General features: G+C 47.0%; 1 protein-coding gene across 2 annotated transcripts in view; it reads right to left on the reverse strand.

The window, feature by feature from the left end:
* ABCA12 (ATP binding cassette subfamily A member 12) overlaps positions 1 to 18,292 on the reverse strand; it is a 700,854-nt gene that overhangs the window by 366,793 nt on the left and 315,769 nt on the right. For both annotated transcript variants that reach the window (XM_069615933.1, XM_069615934.1), the window contains exon 12: positions 9,923 to 14,071. In XM_069615933.1, coding sequence (XP_069472034.1) covers positions 9,923 to 14,071 — 4,149 coding nt within the window. The remainder of the gene's footprint in view (positions 1 to 9,922; positions 14,072 to 18,292) is intronic.

Genomic DNA, 18,292 nt, shown 5'->3' on the forward strand with positions numbered 1-18,292 from the left:
ACCTGCCAATCACTGGCCAATGTGTGATGCCACTGCTAGGCAGCATGCAGCAAATGTGTTCATCTTCCATCTTGGTGTCATCAATGTGTGCCATCTGCCTCCCCATCACACGCAGTGACGGTGCATGCATGGGAGTGTTTTAGTCATGTGGGACATGTGTCAATCAAGTACTGTTTCTGTAGCCTCTCAGCCCTAATTGTGTACCATAGTGCTAATGCCTGTTTCCATTTGTTTTCTTTTATGTCTTTGCAGGGGAAGACGCACTTGATACTGCTGGGGTTGTGGAGATGGTGCAGACCCAGGAGGGGTCTGAGGGCCGACCGACCACCAGTGAGGGACGTGGTGTGGTGGTGGGTGAGAACCCACAACTGCTGCAGGTCATGCTCCTAAGGGGTGTCTCTGGCTGCACCTCCCCCGACCTGTACTCAGGTGTTGATTCAGATGATGAGACCTACGTGCCGCAGGTGAGTGTTCCTGGGAGGGATTCTGTTCTGTCTGACCCACCTGCACCAGGGTTAGAATCCTCAAAGGGGATGTCAGTGTTGGCAGGTACGCCTTTGGTGGTTACGGATGCAGGGTCACACTCCGCGACATCTGATCCTGTTCCTGGGCCAGCAGATCAGAGGGGGAATGCAGTCCTGCAGCCTCAGGCAGTGCCGGCACAGCAAGGCGCAGTTCGCCTTGCCCCAGACAGGTGTGGTGCCTGCCGACGTGGTGGCCGTACGCCACCTGGCAATACCGCATGGGAGCAATCCATTTACGGTATGGCAACCCAACAGGCAGCATCATCAGAGATGATGGCTCAGGCCATGGATAGGGTGGCCACTTCCATTGTCCCCCCAGAAAGGCTGATGGTGCAACTACAGCAGGCAACGGACTCCATCTGCCAGTCACACAGGGAGGACATGTTGGCGTCCGACAGGGACAGGCGGGCGGCACTGGCGACTCTGCAGGAAGCCATCTCCATAGAGTCCCAGGGCCACAGGGAAGCCCTGAGGCTGGAACTCCTTCACCTCAGGACGACTCTTGTTGAGCTTGAGGCTTCAACACACCAAAGGACAGAACAGCAGCTGGAGCGTCTCACCCGTACGCTCTCAGCTGAGATGCAGGCAACTAGGGCGGAGGTCCGGGCATCCCGTGAGTTGTTGCATGGGGACCTTCGCACACTTATCCTCCAGAACGAGACCTACCACACCCGCATGCTTGCAGCCATGGAGGAACAGACTAGGGCTTTGCGTGGGCTGCCTCTCATAGTGCCACCACCTCCGGATGCAGCTGCAGAGGGTGAGGATAGCGACACCAGTGATACTCCCACAATAGGGTAGCCGTGTAGGCCATGAGCCCATGGAGGTGTTTTTTTTTCGCAAGATCCACACAGGTGGGTTTTGGTGTGCACCTTGTCTTCGGACCTCCTGGGTGGCCTTCCCAACCCCCCTGGGCCCATTAATGGCCATTTTTTATTTTCTTTTTGGGACAGTGTGTTGCCTTGTGTGGCTCCCGTGGGCATACGCTGCATTGTGGCTGGGCACATGCAGGCTTGTCATGGATTTGGTTCAGATGCTTGGGTTTTTGTCACACACACCCCTCCTGCTTCCCGTTTCCATGGGCTTGCAAAGGGTGTGCCCAAGTGACATTGACGTACATGGTGACATTGGACTCCCATGAGCTGTGTGGGCAGTCTGTAGTCAATACTGTGTATACATTCATAGTGCATATTGTTGTTGTATTGTACACTGCGTGGTGTATTGATATGTGGCTCTGCATCCATCTCATCCTCCATATTTGCAGGTCCATTCCTCATGTCTTCACAAGGCGGTTCACCTTGGAACTGGAGTCCATTTTGTAAGCAGTGCACCTACACTCTTGCGTGGTGCTAACACTGTATACTTGGAAGTGTTCGGAGGGCTGTCATCATCAGGTGGTGAGGCTAGCTAATTCTTAAGTCTGTAATGTCATGTTTAAGGTAGGTTGGAGGTTGTGTAGGTGATTGGTATTCTTGGTAAGTATTTGGTAATGTGGGTTGTAGGTCCTGCATTACTGTGAGCATTTCATGTGTGGACATGAGTCCATTAGGGACACTGTAGCTGCTGACACTTGGGGCATGTTGTGGGGATTAATTTCTTTCCTCTCACATTGCATGACATGCCATGGTGTGTTGTGTGTCCGTGCCGGGGAGGGGGTGGGTGACATGGCACTGTTTTCATGTAGTGTTTTGCAAGTGGGTATTCATTTCTGTAGCATGGAAGTGTCTTTTCATGACACTGCATTGGTGGTGTTTGTGTAGGTAGGGATGCAAACATTGTGACACTTCCACATGAACAATCTCAGGCTGCTATGGTTCTGACAGTTGACAGTCCCTTTGTTTGTCTTAATTGTCAGGTCAAGTCATCATTGCTTATCAGATGGTATGTGCCAGGCCTGTGTGCACTCCACTGGGGTGTGATTTCTATGTGAAGTAATTAGCCACCAGCTGCGTACGGGCTGCCTCACCCCGTGCCCTCTCCCCTCCCATGCGCAGTGGGCATGCATGTGGTTGGGGATGTGGGGGCACCACCATGTCCACGGCCAGGCCCCGGCGTGTTGCAACATTGTGCAGGACACATGCTGCCACTATGATCCTGCACACTACTGGGGGCGCATATAACAGCTGCCCGCCAGAACGGTCAAGGGAGCGAAAGCATGACTTGAGCACTCCGAATGTGCGCTCCACTATGCCCCGGGTTGCAATATGGGCTGTGTTGTATTTTACCTCTGGAGGCGTGATGGGGTTCCGAATTGGCGTCATCATGTGGGTGCTCAGAGGGTAGGCACTGTCCCCTGGTGAGGAGGTGATGGGTATCATTAGTGGGGTAGTGACATAACTCTGCATCTGACATGCATGCATGTGCAGTGGCATTCATACTCACCAAGCAGCCATGTATCGCCATGCCGCCCAGCTTCTAGGTCCCGGCTTAGGGTAGACATTCGGTAAATGAAGCTGTCGTGGGTGGACCCTGGATAGTTGGCATATACTGAGGTGATGATTCCCTTAGCATTACATACTACCTGCATGTTGATGGAATGCCAGTGCTTGCGGTTCCTATAGATGTGCTCAGATGCCCTGGGGGGACGTAGTGCCACATGGGTGCAGTGAATGGCACCTAGCACTTTTGGGAATTGTGCCACACCGTAGAAATCGAGGGTGGCAGCCTGCCTTTCTGCAGGTGTCCTGGGCAGGTATATGTGCCTACGGACTGATGGGCGTGCAGTGATGATGTTCAAGACCTGGTGTAGGCAGCGTGACTGCGTGGCCTGTGACACCCCACCCACTATGGCACTTGTCCGCTGAAATGATCCTGTGGCCAAGAAGTGCAGTACATTGAGGACCTTCTCCAGGGGGCTGAGTGCTTGGGAGCACAGGGTGGGTGATGTGAGGTCATCCTCCCACTCACTGACCAGGTCCAGTATTATCTGTGGGGGAAACCTGTACCTCCCATACTCCTGGTCATCAGGCATCCCAAAAAGGCTGGTTCTGGGAGTGAAAATTTGGGGCCTCACTATCCTCCTCCTCCTCCTTTGGTAACCCACGGCCACTGCTGCTAGGAATAGTATATTCATCCTGGCGTATGAGCTTGTTTGTTGTTTGCGCGCACTTTTATGCTGTGCGGGTCGACGTACGCCTGCTTCATGCTGGCTTACGTGTCTCAGGATTGGACCATTTATTTTTTGGCACGTCGTAGGCGAACTTGTGAATCTTCCCGCCCACCCCAGGAATACACGTAGCACGCTCTCACAGGCACAGTCGCGGGTAAATATTCCCGCCCACCCCTGGAATACATGTACCCCACTCTCACAGGCCCAATCGCGTGTGGAAGTTCACACGTACCCAGGCCAATCGCGTGTGGAAGTTCACGTGCACCCCGAAGTACACGTACCCAGGCCAATCGCATGTGGGACTTCCCGCGCTCCCCAAAGTACACGTACCCAGGCTAATCGCGTGTGGAACTTCCCGCGCACCCCGAGGTACACATACCCAGGCAAATCGCGTGTGGAACTTCCCGCGCACCCCGAAGTACACATACCCAGGCAAATCGCACGGCTGGGGGGGAATGAGTGGGGGCCTGATGGAGGCTGCCCCTGCACTTCTGGGGGGTGGGGGTAATAGGGGACATGAGTGGGGGCCTGGTGGAGGCTGCCCCTGCACTGCTGGGGGGTGGGGGTGGTGGGAGACATGAGTGGGGGCCTGGTGGAGGCTGCCCCTGGTGGCTGGGGAGTGAGGGTGGTGGGAGACATGAGTTGGACATGAGTGGGGGCCTGGTGGAGGGTGCCCCTGACTGCTGGGGGGTGGGGGTGCAGGGGGACATGAGTGGGGGCCTGGTGGAGGCTGCCCCTGCACTGCTGGGGGGTGGGGGTGGTGGGAGACATGAGTGGGGGCCTGGTGGAGGATGCCCCTGGTGGCTGGGGGGTGGGGGTGGTGGTAGACATGGGTGGGGGCCTGGTGGAGGCTGCCCCTGCACTGCTGGGGGGTGGGGGTAATAGGGGACATGAGTGGGGGCCTGGTGGAGGCTGCTCCTGGTGGCTGGGGGCTGGGGGTGGTGGGAGACATGTGTTGGTGATCAGTAGTGCAAGGTGACATGTGGGTTGGCTGGTGGGCATGGCCATGGTGGATGGGTTGCCTGTGGGACATGAGCAGGGGTGCAGGGTAGTACCCTGTGGTGTGGGCTGTCTGCAGGGGCCGTGGAGGGTGTAGAGGGCACACCTGGGGGGACCCACATGGCCAAATCACGTGTAGCATTCCCCGGCACCACCGAAATACACGTATCCTGCAGAAATCGCGTGTGAATCTTCCGCGCACATCGGAATACACGTACCCAGGGCAATCGCGTGTGGAATTTCCCGCGCACCCTCACCTACCCAGGCCAATCGCATGTGGAACTTCCCGCGCACCCCATAGTACACGTACCCATCGCGTGTGGAACTTCCCGCGCACCCCCACCTACCCAGGCCAATCGCATGTGGAACTTCCTGCGCACCCCTTAGTACACGTACCCTGGCTAATCGCGTGTGGAACTTCCCGCGCACCCTGAAGTACACGTACCCAGGCTAATCGCGTGTGGAACTTCTCACGCACCCAGGAACACGCGCACATGCTATTTTTCACACAGCGGGTGTCCGTGTTTGTCGGTGCCCCTTTGCACCTCATTTGTCCTAGAGGGACACTGTATGGGCCATTCATCATGGCTGTATATGGGTGTTTTTTGTTAGCGCACATTTTGGCGCACATTTCTTTCAGTCGCAGGGGCGCTACCGCCTGCTTTCTTGTGGCGTACTTTGACCGTGCGCTGGTTTGCCCTATTCGATTCCATGAATACGGGTTGTAGGCGAGCGTGTGGGCGTTCCGCGCACTTGCCTCCTGTACTTCCCCCGTGATGCCCATATTTTCACACGTTGTTCCCCATTCCGAGTGTTACGCCCCGTGTTCCGCCTACTTTTGTGATGTGCGCCGCGCTATGTGCGATTTCGCAGTGACCGTGGCGCACGCTGTTGGATGACCTGTGCGCCGGCGTGCGCGGCGCACATTTTTAGCGCACATCCAATGTTTTTCTTGCGCACAGACTTCCATGAATCGCTGTGCGCTGGTTTTCCTGCGATTTTCGCACTTGCACTGCGATTTTCGCATTTTTCCTGCGATTCGCACGTTTTGGCACCTCTGCGCGGGAATTTTCGCCGCACATTAATTCCATGAATCGACCCCAAAATAACTCCAGAAGACAAAATAACCTGCAAAACTTTTCAAAACCCTGAAGTGGGCTTATCACGAATACAATGAAAACGAGACTCTACTTACAAAACCACATGTCCAATGGTAACAACAATGCCTCCAAGATGTTCATGATTTACACTGAACACCTTCCAACCTATTCTGATTTTGCTGCTAGCCTTACCTCTTCCGCTCATGGGAAGGTCACAGAAATCAATCTTGTGGTCTTCATTCAAGAACGCTCTGCCAATCGAAACCTAAATCTAAGATGGGAGCAAGCGTCGACCATCAAATTTAAAATACGACAGTCCTAGCCACGTTGTGTCAAATAAAAAGGGCCTATACTAAGAAACCTATTGCCAAACCTTACAACTAATACAAAAAGGGTGTGGGAGGGTTTTCAAGAAAAGAAAGAAGTGTTCACAAATAATATGTTTGGATGCAGTAGCTTGGGTTTCACTTCCCCACGTTTTGAGCATGGGGTAAAGTGGGATCTTGGAGCACAGTATACTTTCGAGTTTCCCCAGCACAGGACGACACAGTAACACTTGTAGCTATCAGGCCGTCGATTGCCAAGTCTTGTTTCTCTTTAAAGTCTTTTGCTTTTGAGGGCCTGATGTCTTCAAATAACAAAACAAAAAGTTCCTTCAACAAACTGAAAGTGTGTTTCCTGTTTTTACTGAGAGTGTGGATTCTTCACGCTTGGGTCCCCCTCTTCCAGGTGCTGACCATTGTTGCTTGTGGTGTTGGGTGATAGCTTTCCACCCCTGGATCTCCCTCAACCAGGCTTGGATCCTGAAACAGTTCCTATCAACATAAAGGCCTTTGGTGGTTGTAGGGCCCGATAGGTTTATCAAGAAAACAACAAACACAGAGCTCTGTTTCACGTATTTCTCAGGTGATGGCTTCACCCGGGGTCCGCCTCTCCTGGGTGCAGACCCCTCTCTGCTTTCAGCCTCCCTCCACTGGGTTCACTATGTTTTTTCCAGCACTCACCAGCCTCCCTCCACAGGGTTCACTAGGGCTTTCCTTTTACTTTCACAGGATTCACTTCCCTTTACTTTTCAATGTCTTTCAAACAGTTCATAGTGGACAGCCCTCGGCCGGGTTCACTCTTGTCAACACACTGTTTCTTGGGACTTTAGACTTTGCCCCTTTTTGTGTCCCCCTCTTCTGGGTGCTGACCCCTCTCGATTCTCTCAATGCTGGCGGGATTCACTTCTCTTGCCAAACCACCTGAATGAGGGGTTCCCGAGGTCTGCTTGGAAGAACATCCTCATGTTTCTCACACTACACATCAGCATCATTCCAACTTCCTTGAGGCATCCCCCAAGGCACCATAAACATCCCTGGCTTTCTGCATCTATGCCCTGTAGTCAAGCTGATTGAAACCTCCAGACCTTGCTTCCTGATCTGTCTGGATGATCTTCAGATCCTACTCAAAACAGATAGGATCCATCGACAATGAGCTGATTCCCTCCTTCTTCCAAAAAAATCAAGACAAGACCATGATAATAATCTTTACATCAATCCATCAACAATAGAAAACATATACTTTAGTCCACCAGGGAGGCCTGACCTCCTTTTCACATGGCCCAAGTTCTGTGGTCTCTTCATAGCCAGGATCCTAGGGATACTCTTCGACAAATTATCAGCTACAAATGATGAAGGAAATCTTCCACTACCTAACCACACCTCAGAAAGTCACTCTTGCTCAAGCCCTTGTTCTCTCCAGATTGGACTACTGAAACACTGTACCTACATAAGGAGTCCATCCGACAACAGCAACTCTTACAGAACAAGGCGGCCAGACACCTTTTCTCACTGAAATCCTGTGACCACCTCAAGTTGTATCATGTATTGCATTCTGTAAAGTGCAACACATGTATTAACATTTGAAAATGTGACTGTCGAAATGCATCGCTCAACCTGTAATTTACTGTAAAAATGTCTTTACATTCATATTCTATGTGGTTGTTGTTTTAAGGTGTATGCTGTTTGAGTCCATTGCATCCTCGACTGTGTGGCAGTAGTACGATCCATTGATTTTCTGTTCCCTGTCCCTGCGCCTTCAAGTGGCTCGCTGAAATCTGCCTCTTATCAAAACATTGAAAGAAATAGGAAATTAAAAACATAAATACATAGATGGAGACACTCTAGGCCAGGGGTCTGCATACTTGGGCTCTCCAGATGTTTTAAACTACAACTACCTTAAGCCCAATCCAGCAAAGTCAATAGTGAGTGATCATGGGAGTTTTAGTCCATAACAGTTGGAGAGCTGCTGCTTGCAGATCCCTGCTAGGCAGTTACCCTGGCCTCCACCAGAAGAAAGGTGTTTTGGACGTAAAACACCAATCAGGGCACACAGTGATAGGGGTGCCAAAAGGCAGGTTGCCTTAGGCAGCATGAATCTTGAAATCAACCATGTCAGCAGGGTGGGAGTCTTTTCATTCTGAAAATATGAAAAGTACCTTTGAATGGGTTCTAATGACACCTTATGTTCAGCACCGAGACAGTTCTGTTTGTGGCATGTGATATATGACTAGTTCACATCATTGTAACTTCCAGTACGTTACTCTGCACCGTAGGCCTCACGCATAATGTGCTTCTGACCTTTCTAGGTTTGTGCTCCTGACTTGGTGATATTTAAGAATAGACAAAATACTTCTCAGTGGACTCTGAACCTTCACCTATTTAACCCCGACATCTTTTTCTGGCTCCATCCCTTGTTGAAGAACACTCTCATTTTGCCCCTTCTGTCAAAAGAAAAAAAAACCTTCTGTTGTCCCTCACATCCCTGCTAACATTTGTCCAATTTCTCTGAAGATCATTGAAAGCCTTGTTTATTCGCAACGCTCGGCCTTCACCTTGTCCAACCCACTGTCAGCTCATCGCTCTCTTTTCTGTAAAATGTCACCTCATAATGTCTCACAATTCAATGCTTCAGCCCTTACTTATTATTCACGGTTCGTTGTATCACCCTATCCTTCTGAATATTCTTTCTTCTTTTGGTATTTCTCTCTTTTCTCCACCATAATATATACTGTACCTCATAATCGCTTGTATTCTAGAATTTGATAACCACCGTTCTTTCTTTCCTCTTTGATGTGATACTACCTGAATCCCAATTCCCGGACCTCTTCTCCACCTACACATCTCGTCTCTCCCCAAGATCACGTCTTCTTTTGATCTATCTCATCACGTCGAAGCTGATTCTCAAATCTCTTTCTGTCTCTTGCTTATGCTCTGCCCCCAAGACACTGTCTACAACTGCCTTACTGCTTTAGATTACTGATCGTCTTCCAATACCCTCCTCTTCACTCATAAGAACACTGAAATAATTTTGTCTGGCACCCTCTCCTTATGACTGTACACCCCTCCTCCACCTTCCTGCCATCTTTTCACCTCTCTCTTTCTGCTTCAGTTCACATCCTGCTTTTAATCTTTCATTCTTCCCTTGTTTTCCTCCCTACATCTCTTTGCTGACACACACACTTGCAGTTAGCAACTAAATAAGATCCATAAACTATGTTTCTGCAGAGACAAAGGCATTTCTGAAGCCCTCATCTACACAAAACCCTTTGATATCTGACTACATTTTAAACCAAATGCATATTCTCCCGAGGAAGCTCCAGCCGATGAAGAGAAACATGTGTTGTGAGCCCACATGCACCTCTCTTAAGTACTGCTTTTAAAGTGCCAAATCTAGATTTTCCTTCAGTTTGGCCAAGCTTTCTTAATTCCTTTGCATATTGTTGTGTCCCCTTCTGGGCATGACTCCAGATAGCTATTCTAACCATGTTTCTTACCTACCTTCCCCATGTGCATGGAGGAGAAGGCTTCCACTGAGATGGCGTCTATGCCCTCAGTGACTTTCCATCATCTCAAGGTGGGATCCCCAACATACAAAAATGAGACATCTGACTGTGCAGTAAAGTATTGACTCATTCCCTTCCTCTTCTTCCCTGAAAAGGCAGCATATTGACAATCTGTCGACTAGCCTGTTAAATCATTCCCTCCGAACTGAGCCTATATACAACCGGCACACATAAATGGCACTTAGATGCTTCTTAATAGACCTTTACAATATACAAGACTACCCAATTGTGCAGTATTGTATCAACGTGTTTGGTTCACAACTTTATGAAGCAATATTCTAAGATGAGAAAAAAACAGACTTACCGCACCACTGAGTTTCCCATGGGGAAAGCAGTATCTGTGTAGTTGAACAGTAGCTTTATAATCTCAGAACATCGTGAAACAGTCGCAGCGTACGATGAGAAGTTAAGAGCTGCTAAAGTATCATGAATAAAGTCTAATGCATCCACGGTGGCCTCTTGTGCTGCATGGATTTGACTTCCGTTTCCACCAGCGGTTGCCATTTTGAAGAAGCCGGATAGCAGATTCTGCAGTGATGGGTTAGCTAAGACATCTCCTATGACCTTTGTCTCTTCGTACAGCTCCAGAAAAGGTGTCAACATCTCCAAAATGTGCCTTACGCTGTAGTTAGAGGTTAAACTTCCCTTCAGCAGAAGATTGGTGAGCTCAGGCAGAATCTTCCCAGCAGCCTGTAAGTATTTTGCAGTGCCTGCAGGTGCAAAGGGTGTTATGTATGAGATGATTGTCTCAGCTTTCCTCACCTCTTCTGCCCAATTGAAATGAGAGTAATTTGAAAGTAACAGGTCACAAGCAAATAAGGAAATGTTTGAGGTCAAGCCAATGCCAACCCAGTTTGTTGGTATCAGCTTCAAATCTTTCAAAATGTTCTCGGAAGCCGAGGCCAAGATCTCCACCAAACTTCTGCATTGCGAAACAGCAGTGGGATCAAGATTCAGGGTCGAGGAGCTCAGGTTAGAAAAAACAGGAGAGTTCACACCTTTCAGGATATCAGCAAGGAACTGGTGAGCTTCGACGACCTCTGGGCCCAAACTACTGCCCGTCAAGTTGAAAGAATCGATCAGTATCTCGAAAAGCTCCAGGAGTTCGCTGACTTCTGTCATGTTCCAATTTCCATGAGAGAAGTGGTCAAGGATTACTCGGGCCCTTGTGAACAAGTCTAATGCTGGGACTTTTGGAGGGTTTAGTACCGCCTGCAGCAGTTCAAAGGCGATGCCCTTCCATGATTCGGAATTTGGTAGCAAACTGAAAAACAACATGAGGTCAGATGCTGAGATGTTCGGTGGAGCACCCTGTGCATACAGATCTATTTGATTGAGGATTAATGAGAATGTAAAATGGAGCATGTTAGACTGATTTTGGATGAGGTTGTCCAAGATGCTGCTAACTGGAGGCTCTAGTGCAACACACGTTATATTGCTTTTTGTTAATTGTTCAGTAATCAGAGTCAGCGTTTCATGCATATGCTGAAGCCAGGGAACCCTGTGTCCCTCAAGGGCATTCATCTTTGAAAGGAAATTTGTAGAAAGATGTAACGAGCAGAGGATGCATACTGCCTGCTCCCTCGCCTTGTAGGACGTCTCGTTGTTGTATCTTTCCACAAGATCCTCTGCCATTTGAATAATTTCCAGCCCTTCATGTAGGATTTCCTCCAGCGTTTTATTGGTTAACGTCCCATTCTCCAAATACTGAAAAACAAAGGATAACCGACAGCCTGTCTTTAGCAAAGACTCGTGCAGTGAGATGTTCCTGAAAATGACGTCCACCGCTAAATGGAGAACATCTCGGCTCGGACAGGCCATGGGGTTGCTTCCATTTTCATGACTTTCCTGGAGAAAAACCTTCAAGAGCAAAAACGAGGAATCCACCAGTTTTGTGTTCAGTGAAGAGGCATTCAGTGAAGAGATGCCATTCGGAACATTTCCAAATAACAGGTGCGAGAAATTGTAGATTGCGTAGAAGTCTTCTTGGCTGGGAGCACCCCCCATTCCCAAGTGGTTAATAAGGTGTATCCCTTCCTTCAGGATTTCAGACGCCTTTTGTGAAGTGTCTTGGTCACAATCAGGGTACACAATATGATTAAGTGTGCTGATGGTCCTAAGCATTCTACTGATGTAGTTCAGCATTTCTAGGAATGTCTGTGTGTATTGAAAGCCCAGTGACGTGTTGGTGCTCGTGAAACTGTTTCCGCTGTACTCCTGCAACAGCTTCAATGCAGACCCCACAACATGCAGAGTACCCTCTTTCCAAGGAATGCCCTGCACTGAAGAAACATCTGTCTCATTTGGGAACAACATATGAATGGCAATCTCAGTGTAGTTTATAAACTGCTGGAACTCCCAGGAGCTGTTCCGTAATGTTTCTATTAAAATATTGAGAAATGTGGGATAGCTGTGGGATTGATTGAGAGAGTTTGCAAGGATTTGCGTGTAAGTTAGAAGGGAGTGAACGGGCGAGTCATTTTGAATGTTGGTCAAAGTATTGCTTAAAATGAGCTGTGCAAGGGAATACCAAGAGTAGCCCATTTCTGAGCTAGCCAAGCCGGCTGATTTGTTCTTCGCATAGTCTGTATACCATTTTACAATCTGCAGTTGTGCTTCCATCTTCTCCAGCTGGTCTTTGGTCGGCAAAAAGAAACCGGCAGACATGTTAGAAAGGGAGATTCCAAACTCTTGGGGTTGCAACATCTCCAACAATGCTCTAATGGTCGTGTTGTTTTGCAAGATGGAAGTGTTCAGGTTGGCTTGAATGCTGTTTAAGTTCTCCACAATGGCTGAAACTGCACTGTGCATTAAGCTGAGCAGAGGCTCATTTTCAAATGCAATCATTGTTAGGTTGTACACATAGTGGAGTTGCTGATCTTTTGTGACCTCCGCTTCCCTAATCCCTCGCATCCAGAACGTGATAACTGAAGTGACCACAGCAAGTCTATCTTGCAAGGCCTTTGGCAAGTGCAGTCTCTGCAGGAGGCCTGTGAGGCGCAGAGCTAGGTTCAGCGTGCACAGCACTGAGCTAGATTCAGTGTGATTATTAGAGTAAGGGATGAGCAGAACATTCTGGATTTGAAGAAGAAATTCTGAAGCATTGGATGAGGCAAAAACCTCTAGTATGGTATTCAATTCACTCGTATTGGGCCTCGTGGAACCCGTGAACGACTCAACAAGAGTCAGGTTGAGGTTTCCATTGGTGGTGATATTCAGAATGAAGTCCCTCGCTGAGAGAACTTTCTCAAACACAGAAAATGCGATCTCAGAATGAATGGGTTTTCCTTTAGAAGACCAAAGAAAATAAAATATACTATTGACCAGCGAAACCTGAGTCTCATTGTAGAATGTACAATGCAGCAGTGAAGATTTATCAATTTTTTCTTCCAAGCTGTTGTTTTCCAGTTTTGTTAAAAACTGTACAATGTCTCCAAGCAGCTGTTGGAATTCATCGAGATATCTGCTACAATTTGATTGTCTAGTTTCACACATCTGCACTGATTCCATGACCACAAGGATGGTGTTTGCTGCACTCTCTACCAACGCTTTCTCGTCCTCGGTAATGTACTCAGAAAACAGAGTGACAAGAGCCGAGGGAATGCTGTGAGTGAACGTGCTCACATTCAGCAGGTTGGGTGGGGGGAGAAATGACAGCACTTTGCCCGCAATAGCTCTCATCTCATCCACATGCAGAAACGGGAGCTCTGCAGTGATGTTGAAATAAGGACCGAAGATGAATAGGATTCTTTGGAGTGTATGATCTGACCTGAGATAGTTTAACACCTGTTCCAGATAGACGTCAGCAGGGATATGGATACTGGCAGTGCTGTTCGTACGGAGGATGTGGTTGAAGGTTTGTAGGGCTTCGAGGAGTGCCGAAGACACTTGCATCAAACTGTGGTTTTCTTGGATCGCATCCTGAGAAGTCTGCATGAGCTGGAGGAATTCTGGCTTGTTCAGAACATGGACGATCTTGATTATTGTTGAGCTCATGTTAAAGGATCCGTCGCTCATTGAGGCCAAGTGTGCAATCAGTGTCTCCAGTTCCATTATTGATGGGTCGGTTGCATTTTGTGGAAATAGGGTGCCCATGGACAGGTCATTGAAGAGTTGGAAATCCTGAAAGAAGGCTTGCAAAATCTTGTTCCAGACCTGTGTCATGTTCCTCAGGTTCTCAAGCCCTGCGTCCTGTAGGGCAATCTGCCAAAGTTTCTCTAGTAGATGGTGTATGATCCCTATGGATGCGCTGCTGTTATAGAACGCAGAGCTCACCGGCACTTCAGGAAGGAACTCATCAGTGACGTTGAACAGAAGCTGAAGTAGACTGGCCACCAGTGCAGGCACTTTCTGATTATAAGGGTATTGACTTGCAAGGAACTCTCGTAGCCTCTCACTCAGAAGGCTTTCCACATCGTTTTGCCGAAAAACTGTCCATGCTTCTCCGAAAATTCTGAAAAACAAAGGGGAAAAAAAGAGAAAATCATACGTTGCTAGCATTTTGTTTAGAAAGTGAATCAAGCCATGCAAGGTGAGTCTACCAACATTTTTGTGTTTGCCTAAAGTCACTGTGATCAGACATATCTATGTAAACGATTCTGCTTATGCAGAGATTTGGGTCTTAGACATTGACATGTCCCCTTAACATAACAAATTAGAGTGTCTATTCCTCCTTGGTAATCGCCAGAGAGAGATCCCACTTCTACGACATGGGTACGGTCTAGAGCATTTCTTTACTCATATTGATTGTACAGTTAGTTACTCCTCAAAATGTCATGATTCCTGATGCACTGCTACTCTCATGGATGTTTTACCCACATGTTTACATCTTTAATTTGAGCAAATAACCTATAAAGAGAATTACACATGGGTGGGGGCTGCAAAGCTACCTGACGAGGAGTACCTTTGTGATGGAGCTTGCAAACAGATCAACACCCACCCCAAAGATATATAAACTGCTGTTTCTTCATCCTTTGTGTTTTCGTTAATCTAAAAGTGCCTAATTATTGCAGGCCTGGGTGGTTGGTCATTAAGTTTACCGGTAATTGGTCTGTTTTGTGCTACCTGATAACCCACTTCTCTTCCATAGTGGTCACACCATTCCATGCAAAGGTGGAGAACTTTCGCATGGCCTATGCAGCCGAACAACAGCGTAGTTGTTGATTGTGAATCTGATGACTAGGAGTCATCCTGCCTTATGTCACGATTATCTTGATTTAGGTGGTGGTCTTTTTTCTTATGCTTCCTTATCTCTTGTGTTACTCTTTGTCAGGCCTGTGATACCATCCTTTGGGTTTCAATGCTGTATAAGTACAATAAGGAACAAGTAAACTGCAATTGGCTTCTCCTATTTACCAAGTTATGTGATCATGGATAAAACCATGGCGGCAGATGAAATGTTTAAGTGAGGGAATGATACTTGCTATTTAATTCAGCTTGAAGTAAAATTACTTTTTTGGGGGAGTATGCATTTTTACTTTTATTTATTTTATTTATTTAAAGTGCATATTTGGTTTGCAATTTAAACCTTACACACTATATTTTCTATGGTACAAAACAATTTCACAATGCATAAAATATACACATACAATTATACACCATTTTATATAAACAAAAGTTAAATAAGCAGTTCATTGTTAATATTATGTTACACTTAAAATATCATTATATACTCATTTCACAATTTACTCACGTTAAGACCTTTTTAGATCCTTGCATGTTTATAAAAGCACCTGGACCTACGTCCTTAAAAATAGGGATGTCTTCCCTGATGGCATGTTTTTCAGTCAATTTCTTCATTAATTCTTGCCAGAAAGCGACAATTGCTCAATTTAAACTCACTTGTCCCCCCACCAATACATCGTACCCAAACCTCATCCCATCCCAGGTTCTCTTCATTGTAAGCACATCTCCCAAATATTTGGCTTCTTTAGTCTCTCAAACTGGGACATTCGGTATATAGATGTTTTGAATTTTCTATTTCGTTTAACCTGGTGCACTAACTACAGCATCTAAGACTTCTTTCTAGGCCTTACAAGCCCCTACAACTTCAGTTGTCTCATAATTGGTAGAATCTGAATTTCAGTAGAATTCTCTGTGCTGTCTTGTCCGGGAGAAATGTTATCTATGGCTGCATGTTCAGGAATGTTGCACAGAGTCTGTGATATTCTTTTGCTAAAGCAAATATTAATATAGTTATTACATTTGTTTGCCAGTCTCATCATTTTGATTTCTTCCTGTGCAATTTTTGCTGTGCCGTTAAAGGACCTATAGTATTCCAATTAAATTCTATTTCTTTAAAGACTTTTTCCACAGACTCTTTGAACAAACATATCTGTGCATTGTTGCCTAAAAGAAGCCCCTTTTTAAAATATTAGGGAGTCTGGTTGTTACTGATAACAGAAGATTCAGATTGAAAGAACCTTTCCTATTTTTCAATTCTGTAACTAATTAAATCAATCGCAGCTCACATCTAATCAAACACACAGGCGTGACCTTGGGTAACCCCAGACATTTTTTGCAGTACCATCCCTTTAGCTTGTTCAGCCACGAGCTAACGTCATCTATTGTTGCCTCTAATCCATATAGTATTGCTGGCAAAAATGTTTGTTAATACAGTATTCAGGCAGGATTAAGAGAAAAGTCGCCAAAACGCCTATGAAATATATTTAGTCTGGAAGCTAATATTTATCCACATTGTGATTTGTTTTCCATTGTTTTATCTGTTTATCTTTTGTGCATAATCACTCCCACATATTTATATTCTGTTGCGACTTAAGGGATAGTTGATTGCCAGTCCCAAATATACTTTCATTTAGGGATCCTATTTCTAAACTTTATAATTTTAGTGTTTGTAAAGTTAAAGGATAGTTCCAGGACTTTTTTTTTATTGTCCCTACGGTTCGGCCATGTGTTTTTAAGCATAACTCCGTAGATCGTAGAAAACTTTCCTATGGACCTTACCCAACTTTTCGTCCATTAACGCACTCGAAATCAGCCGCCATTTTCTGATAATCCTATCATTTCCCCCCATCGACCTGGCTCACCTGCTTTTGCGGCACTAAATCAAATCCCCCGCCCCTGAGCCTGACATCAGCAGACGCGTACCGCCCATTTCCCAACGCCAAAGCACGTTTCGTGTCAACAATCGCTGCGCCTCAGCTAATGAAGTGTCGCCATGGAAATGGCAGGACGCCTCTTTCCTCAATAAGTATAAACACACCGTTTCACAACACACAGCAGCAGATTTTCGATTCCATTACTCTCTCTGTGTTACTTTGAGTATTCTGTGACTCGTTTATGTGCTCTGGTCAGCTACCTTCGCCGCTTCTAGGCCTTGTGAACACCTGTACCATCTCTGTAAATTATTTTACTTTCTTTACCACACAATGGCTACAATAATGTCGTATATGTACGAGCCCGAGTACACCGAGGAAGAACTACTGGAAAGGCAAGCACGCGAAAACGATGGGGATTCGGACGGCAGTTGGGAGGACCAGTCAACGGATGAAGAGCCTGGACCATGTCGCATGGACGGCGTCTCCACCTGGTGCACGTGCAATCGGTGCAAGCTAATGCCAACTGAGGAGGAGAACTGCTGCTGCCGTGAAAATTCCGGGTGCTTGGCCACATTTCGGAAGGCGAGCCAAGTCCGCAATGCATCACCGAGCTGCCAGAGTTCAGGGAAGCCTGCCTCTCACGGACCGTGTTGAGGATGATGATGGTGCTTATGCACGAACTTCGCGGCACTGTTCGTCCGCGTAATCCGAGTAACGAGTAAGTATACTCTGGTTGTGATGTCAGTGATGCCACTACTATTTCATGGTCGTCTCCCACATATAAAATTACATCTACATATCAATCGAATGCATGTAAATTGGTTCCATATTGTGCATTTTCTAGATAGAATTTTTTTCAAAGCAGAATGACATTTTTTACCTGAATCGACAGTGATAAGAAAGTTTTGTCATTTTAATACAGTTTGCATCTTTCTTTTTCACAGGTGGTACAGGCTGGTGGCCTATCGTTGCTTCACTTGGTGGCTTCATGGGAGGCTCGGACACCGCGTTCGGAGAGTAATACCTGCCTGTGCGGTACTTGCCATTAGACAACATTTCCCCAGCGACAGTGGACAATACCGCGGATTTTCCCTGGATGTGCTGCAACCGGAACTTTACAATGTGTAATGTTTATTATTTATGTTCAATTGAAATTAAGATCTAAAATAAAACCCAACATATATTTTAACAATGGTTGTTTTGATTTTTTAAATGAATCTAGTGTGTCTCCATTGAATAGTCTTCCTGTGCCTTGTCTTGTCACACCACATGTCTCCGGCCAGCATCCTCCCTCACGCTGGCCGCCCACCTTCAATCCACATAACCGTTGAACCCATATGCAGCAGACATACATATGTTATTTTGCGGGTTGGCATCAAGTGTCCCGGCCTTGCCTCCTCCCCCAAAAATACTTACCACACCACTTTGTTCAAGCGTTGGCAATAAAAGGCCGTTGGATTTTATTGATACAAAACATGGTTATAGGTAAATAATCAATATGGTTGATCATAATAAATCATCCTTTTGGGCACCGGGTACAGAGATGACCCCCTCTGGCCCGTGCCGCCTTGCCACCACAGGCCAGCCTGCTGCTGACTAACTGCCTAGGCATCCAG

This window comes from Ambystoma mexicanum, chromosome 9 (genome assembly GCF_040938575.1).
Source record: "Ambystoma mexicanum isolate Mex_15411 chromosome 9, UKY_AmexF1_1, whole genome shotgun sequence".
NCBI classification, from domain to species: Eukaryota; Metazoa; Chordata; class Amphibia; order Caudata; family Ambystomatidae; genus Ambystoma; species Ambystoma mexicanum.